The sequence below is a fragment of the Zootoca vivipara genome, chromosome 2, assembly GCF_963506605.1.
Source record: "Zootoca vivipara chromosome 2, rZooViv1.1, whole genome shotgun sequence".
Classification (NCBI taxonomy): Eukaryota; Metazoa; Chordata; class Lepidosauria; order Squamata; family Lacertidae; genus Zootoca; species Zootoca vivipara.
In genome coordinates, this window is record NC_083277.1 from 74,891,176 (window position 1) to 74,898,458 (window position 7,283).

The 7,283-nt window shown below is 46.6% G+C and overlaps 1 protein-coding gene across 1 annotated transcript; it reads left to right on the plus strand.

Moving 5' to 3' along the window:
- The first annotated feature begins 240 nt into the window (after positions 1 to 240).
- Positions 241 to 3,970, plus strand: DUSP1 (dual specificity phosphatase 1). The gene is made up of 4 exons (XM_035105298.2): positions 241 to 962; positions 1,286 to 1,434; positions 1,701 to 1,920; positions 2,476 to 3,970. Exons 1-4 carry the CDS (start codon positions 593 to 595, stop codon positions 2,844 to 2,846), a joined length of 1,110 nt encoding a protein of 369 aa, XP_034961189.1. The 5' UTR covers positions 241 to 592; the 3' UTR covers positions 2,847 to 3,970.
- Positions 3,971 to 7,283: the final 3,313 nt, after the last annotated feature.

The window sequence follows — 7,283 nt, forward strand, 5'->3', positions numbered from 1 at the left end:
GCGCGCGGCGTTGCATCAGTCGGCTTCCTGCAGGAGGGGGGGGGAGGGCTCTGGGCATGCGGACATTCAAAGTGACTTTGCCGTTCGGGCTGCTCGATGACGTGAGCGCTCGCGGGATGGGAGTGTCTGTCTGGCTCCCCGCCGAAGTGACGTCTTCCCAGGCACAGCGGGTCATGTGACCGGGGCCCATTCACAAAAAAAGCCGAAGCAGCAAACTGCGGCTGGCGCTATATAAGGCGAGGCTGCGCCACTCGTCCAGCAAGGAAACTGCAACAGACAAGCAACGAGCAGCAGCTTGCCCGCAACCGAGGCTGCCAATACAAGAGAAAGAGCAAAGCCCAAGCTAGCGGCTCTGTCGTCGTTGCCATCTCCACGTTCAACGATCCAGGCGTTTTTACTTTTCGGAACCGGGGTGGGAGTTACGGACCCCCGCGAACAAGGAACAAAAGAGGCAGATTTTGTTTGGCAAGAAGCGCTGCCTCGGTTCGAGACGAACTCGGCTGGACTAAACAAAGAGGCGCCCGGGGAACGGAGACAAAAGCGGCTCCCCACCGCCCTTTCGCCCACTGCGCTGCCTGCCCTGCCCCGAGCGATGGTCAACATGCAAGTGTGCGCCCTGGACTGCGAGACGCTCCGCGAGCTCCTCCAGGACCGCTGCGTGCAGTGCCTGGTGCTGGACTGCCGCTCTTTCTTCTCCTTCAACTCCTCGCACATCGGCGGCTCCTGCAACGTCCGCCTGAGCACCATCGTCCGGCGGAGGGCCAAGGGGGCCATGGGCCTCGAGCACATCCTGCCCAACGAGGAGGCACGCGCCCGGCTGCAGAAGGGGCTCTACCACGCCGTCGTGCTCCTCGATGAGCGCAGCGCCGACCTGGAGGCGCCCAAGAGGGACAGCACCCTCCTGCTGGCCCTCAACACCCTTTGCAGGGAAGCCAGGGACACCCGCGTCTGCTTCCTCAGGGGTGAGTTAAAAGGCTGCAGAGAGAGAGGGAGGTCGCCTTCCCCAAGGCGCCCTCTACCCTGCCAATCCACCTCCCCTGGGCTTCAAAAGTCCGACCGTAAGCCAAAGGCCCACCGGGTAAACGGAATTAATAGCAGTGCGTAGTAATAATAACGGATATTGACAAATAGCCTAGGGCAGTTGCATTGTTTTAACAGAGGGGCTTATAGGAGCGGCCACTGGACTGTCAATGGAGTTTTACCTCCCCTTCCTACCCCACTCCCAGCTGCTTAGAGTTTGATCCTCGGACAATATTAACCTCTTTTCTTCTTTATTTTCTTCTAGGGGGATACGATGCCTTCTCATCTGCCTGCCCTGAGTTGTGCACCAAACCATCTGCTCCCAAGGGCCTGACTCTGCCGCTCAGTACAAACAATGTGCCTGGCAGTGCCGATTCAAACTGCAGCTCCTGTGGGACTCCTCTCTATGATCAGGTCAGTTGGGAAGCATCCATGAATCAAAATTACACTTTCTTTTAAAATTATTTTATTTTATCTTAATTACCAGTTGGACTTTTTTTAAAAAATGCCTGGAATGGAAAGACACAAATGTGTGTATAAAGATATTCCTTTTGGAAATACAAGGCATTCAAGGCAAAACGAATGTTTCATTATAACACAACAACTGTATCAAAGTGCATAGGGAGCCTATTTTTGCTGTGGGATTAACAAACTCTGTTTCTTTCTCTTCTTTATTTTAGGGTGGTCCAGTGGAGATCCTACCTTTCCTGTATCTAGGCAGTGCCTATCATGCTTCCAGGAAAGATATGTTGGATGCTTTGGGGATCACAGCCTTGATCAACGTTTCTGCCAATTGCCCAAACCATTTTGAGGGACACTATCAGTACAAAAGCATCCCTGTGGAGGACAACCACAAAGCTGACATCAGCTGCTGGTTTAATGAAGCAATTGACTTCATAGGTAAATGAGCCCTCTCTCTGTCTCTCTTTCTCCCCCCACTCCCTAAATACTGAGTTTATAGTATCCCTTGGGTGCCAGCACCTTAGCAGACACTTCCAGCATCCTTTAAATTTGAGGTGCAGGGTATTTCCTTGGGGGTTAAAATAGCACCAGCTGAAATAAATCTGTAGCTATGATGGTGCTTGGGCTTCTTTTGTAAGATAGCATTGTGAAATCCCAAAAAGCATACTAGGCTTTATAAAGAGTCATTGGATCCACTAGCATGGGTGTTGGAGGGATCAGCTGGTAATCTGAACCAGTCTCGTGCTGACAGAATTTTCTAGCAAGCTTTAGTGGCCACAATTGGAATAGGTGATTATAATCAAGTTGAAACAGAACATCCCTATTGGTTTATTTGCACACTTTCATTTGTGCATCCAACTCCATTCCCAGCTGTGTGGCGTATTGCTGTAGTTGGTTAGGCAAGATGGCCCCTCAAGCACAGAGAGTGAAAAGCAGCTTTGAAGCTTTGCAGGAAAACTCTTGCTAATGTTGATGTTTCGCTTGCTCCTTCAGACTCTGTTAAAAACGATGGTGGGCGAGTATTTGTTCACTGTCAGGCTGGCATCTCCCGCTCAGCGACCATCTGCCTTGCTTACCTTATGAGGACCAACCGAGTCAAACTGGACGAAGCTTTTGAGTTTGTGAAGCAGAGGAGAAGCATCATCTCCCCCAACTTCAGCTTCATGGGGCAACTGCTGCAATTTGAGTCCCAGGTCCTCGCTCCAAATTGCTCGGCAGAGGCTGGGAGCCCGGCAATGTCTGCACTTGACAGGGGAACATCCACTACAACGGTCTTTAACTTCCCCGTCTCCATCCCTGTCCATTCTTCTTCCAGCGCACTAAGCTACCTTCAGAGCCCCATCACCACCTCTCCGAGCTGCTGAAAAGCAGGTGCAGGTGGGCCCTGTACACAAAGACTTGACGCCCTTTGCTGTTACCTGAAAAGTGCAATAACTTTGAGGGCAGGTCTGTTAGCTTGCACCGGTCTCCTCTCATTGCAGTTACAGAGCAATACAAGATCCACCAGCGCAGAGCAGCATCTCTTGACTCCAGAAAGCCAGGTTCTTTCTGCTAGATCTTGCCCAGATGCATTTTTGACCAATGTTTGGATGCTGCCTACAAAGGAGAAAAAGCACGCAGGACATTTGCTTTCTACTCCTGAAATAATTCCTCTTTTACAGTTTTTCTGTTTGTCAGTCTGTTTCAGTAGCAAATCTGAAAGTGTTCTCATTCCTAGGTGTGCTAGGCTGCAGTCGAACTGTCCCCTTGTACAAGGATGTCCAGATATTTATTTATTTTTTACAGTGTAATTGCTTTGTGTGTGTTCTGCCTTTCAAGTCTGAAGTTTCATTTTCTTTTTGAAAGAAACAAACAAAATACCTCAGTATTTTTTGGGTACTGTAATCCTGTAAATAGATCTTAAGAACTGTATTCCGAAGCACTGACATTGAAAGCACAAAGGACTGTTTGTGTTTTTGGGTTGCCAACAGTTACATGTTTTGCTGATTTATTTATGATGTGAAATAATATATTTCTTCTTATCAAAAGAAGAACATGGGTTTTGTTATGATTGTGCCTTTTTATACAAACCAAATAAATTATGACATTTCTATTGAAGAAAATATTAATTCTTTTATAGATCCTTCCTCCCCCCTCCCTTTTCATAATATGTTGAAAAATTGCAATGGTAAGTATGTGAAGTCCAGAAAGCAGACATCTCCTCCTTTGTACCAGCCCTGTGCTCTATAGGACTTATTGCAGGGTCCCTAATGGTGCCCTAGAATAACCCAAGCCCCGATACAAAGTCATTTGCCAAAATCCAGTAAGCAGCACATGTAGGATCTACCCTCTTGTGCTGTACAAATGGCTATTGCAGTCGAGAGAAACATACACACCCAAGGTATTAGGGTAGGGTGGGGGGGATGTGAACCCCCAAACATATTAGCATTCTTTACTATCTGGATCAGCTATTAATTGGCAGAGGAGGAAAGGGGGTATATTGATGATACCCAGTATCAAAAAGAAAAAACCCACCACCATTAGATGTGATCTATGTTACTAACTAATCTAAAAATGATGACAGTTGAGAAGGGGGCAGAGAGAGGGTAGCCTTGGGTGTTGCTGCTGCTTCAGGACAACTTTGGGTTAGAGCCTACAGCACAGTGTAAGAAAGCATCCAGGTACATCTATGAGGGATCATAAATATTAGTGAACTGACAGTAAATAGCAATGTCGTATATAGGGGAAAGGGTCCAAAGCTGTTTTGTCCCCACTCCCCAGGCTTTATCCTGAGTGTTTTAGGATAGGTTTGTCATTAGCTACTTACTTGGTCATTTGTTGTTGTTTAGTTGTTTAGCCGTGTGCGACTCTTCGTGACCCCATGGACCAGAGCACGCCAGGCACTCCTGTCTTCCACTGCCTCCCGCAGTTTGGTGAAACTCATGTTCGTAGCTTCGAGAACACTGTCCAACCATCTCGTCCTCTGTCGTCCCCTTCTCCTAGTGCCCTCAATCTTTCCCAACATCAGGGTCTTTTCCAGGGAGTCTTCTCTTCTCATGAGGTGGCCAAAGTATTGGAGCCACGGCTTCAGGATCTGTCCTTCCAGTGAGCACTCAGGGCTGATTTCCTTCAGAATGGATAGGTTTGATCTTCTTGCAGTCCATGGGACTCTCAAGAGTCTCCTCCAGCACCATAATTCAAAAGCATCAATTTTTCTGCGATCAGCCTTCTTTATGGTCCAGCTCTCACTTCCATACATCACTACTGGGAAAACCATTAAATCATTAAGGGTGACTAAATTTGCCACTGATCAAGTTTAAGCAGTGAGTCCCAAAGATCTATGCAGTTTCCATTGTGAGTGATGCTTAAGGTTGGGTTGCATTGATTAAGTTAAGGCTGTGTTAGAGGGTTTTGCATTGAGCTTCATTTTCTCTCAGTTCTAAGGAAAGAGGAAAGAAAAGGGGAAGCCATCATGCATGCTGGGCCATGGAAACGTGGGCCAAACTACTAATTAAACACACTTTTTTAAATTAAAAAAATGCTTAAACCAGTTTCTTTTATTTGGCCAGGATCTGGGATCCGTGCTGATACCCTGTTTAAATTGCCATCCCCACCGATATTTGCCCCTAAGGGCACTGTTAACTGCAAACAGTTGCAGGGCTAATGGTATCTGTGCATCTTGCCTCTCTTCTGGAAGTGTAAGTCTGCTTACGTGGTGGGGCAGGGAGGAATGTGTGGGGAAGGAGCAATAGGGGCACGAGTGGAAGACATTGTCTCAAGCGTGGGTAACTTTTGGCCCTCCATATGATGCGGAACTACGACTCCCATCAGCCCCAGCACGCATGGCCAGTTCAACAACACCTGGAGGATGAGAAGTTCCCAGTACCTAGTCTATCTGGTCTGCTCTTCTTTCCTCCCCAAAATCTCCCATCTCCATGTGAAATGTTCATAAGGTAATTTAGCATTGTTGGTCCCATTTCACAGGTGAGATGATAAGTGACTGTAAATTATCTTAAGGGCACCAAAGAAGCTCTATAGCCGAGATTTAACAATCCCCATGCCTACCCTTTCAATGCAAAGCAATGTCACTGAGTGACCAGTGCATACAGGATAATACAATGTGCATAGCTGCCAAGTTATCCCTTTTTTTCAGGGATTTTCCCTTATGCTGAATAGGCTTCCTCGCGAGAAAAGGGAAAACTTGGCAGCTATGCAATGTGGACTCATACTGGGATCCAGGGCCAGCTCTAAGATGAGAAAGAGTAAGGCAGCTGCCTCAGGCAGCAGATGCTGAGGGGTGGGGTGGAGACAGAGCTGTGAATGCCATGTGCTCTGCTGCCCTCAAGTACCTTTCACCAGTATTGGAGTAAGCTTCAACTACCAATCCAATTGGCTTAGGCATGCACTTGGGAGAAGGGCACCATCTTGTCCTCTGCCTCGGGCAGCAAAATTTCTTGAGCTGGCCCTGCTGTGATCTTCCTAATGCCAGTGGGCAGACAACAGAAAACACTTCTCCTTAGGAATTTGGTATGTAGAGCAGTGTGCAGGATTGTAGCCAACATGTCCTTTTCTGGAATAATTCTTCACCATGCACCCAAACAATCCTTTTATGCTGAGTATTTTATAGTCTTGATTGCTTAACTTCAGTTATCCGTCTGTAAAATGGGAGTAAAACTAGTTTTCTTGAGACATACATCTAATCTGGGATTTGTTCCCATCCACTTTTAAATTCAAGGCTAGCACTCTAGTCCAGGCATAGGCAACCTTGGATCTCCAGATGTTTTGGAACTACAACTCCCATGAACCCTGACCACTGGCCCTGTTAGCTAGGGATCATGGGAGTTGTAGTTCCAAAACATCTGGAGAGCCAAGGTTGCCTATGCCTGCTCTAGTCTCTGGATGAAATTATCTCTTGCATGCTATCCTTCCTAGGCCTCTGACAAGGTCTGTCATGTGAGACCCACCTTTTCCTCCCTCTTTAGTGCTGTGCTATAAAAGACAGAAAGAAGCATGGGCACCCATTTTAGCCCTATGGCTCAAATTCTGCTTTCCTCTGCCTTGCAGGTCATTTGGAGACATGCTTGCACAGGTGCAGCCAGGAGGAGTTTATGTTCCAATGACTTCATCTGACAGCTAGTAATCACTAAATCAAGGTGATGTATGACCACTGGTTAAATCTTTACTTAGCTGTTGTCAGCCTGCTCACCAAGCATATCACCCAGACATCTCATTGTGATGTGTTGCTAATAGTTCTCTGAATAAATTTCATTTCTTGGAAGATAATGTTGCTCATTAGGAAGCTTTGTATGTGAAGCTTTCCATCTGCAGTATTCTGATTTGCTTCATTATTGATTATCCTCTGCTACAAAACAGCCAAGGAGCAGCAGAATAAACAGAGACCCTTAGCATTCAACATGTGCATAAGGATTTTAATATAAAATTTACAACTTACCTTTTCTAAACCCTCAGATTTAAGATTTGCATTGAAGGCCCTGCTCTCTGGCTTGTTCTGATTGGTGGACAGTTGCTGTAGGGCCTTCTCACTGGTGGTGCCGCAGTTCTGGAATTCTTGCTTTATGGAAGCCTGACAAGCTCCCTTCCCATTTTTAGACAGCACTTGAAAAAAATGTTATCTTGGAACACATTTTTATGGCTGACTAGACTGTTTTTATTGTATTCTTCTGGTTTTTAATGCTGCTGTGCAGCGCTTTTTTCTATAAAAATAGCTGCTGGTACTCACCATGAAGTTGTTACAATGTCACACTTTTTAAAGCTCAATTCTCTAACCACAGCTGCTGAGAAGGTAAATCCTGCTGATTTCA

Coding starts and splice junctions, on each gene's coding strand:
- DUSP1 (XM_035105298.2), top strand. CDS start 593: ATGGTCAACATGCAAGTGTGCGCCCTGGACTGCGAGACGCTCCGCGAG. Junction 963..1,285: donor CCGCGTCTGCTTCCTCAGGG/GTGAGTTAAAAG, acceptor ATTTTCTTCTAG/GGGGATACGATGCCTTCTCA. Junction 1,921..2,475: donor TGAAGCAATTGACTTCATAG/GTAAATGAGCCC, acceptor TTGCTCCTTCAG/ACTCTGTTAAAAACGATGGT.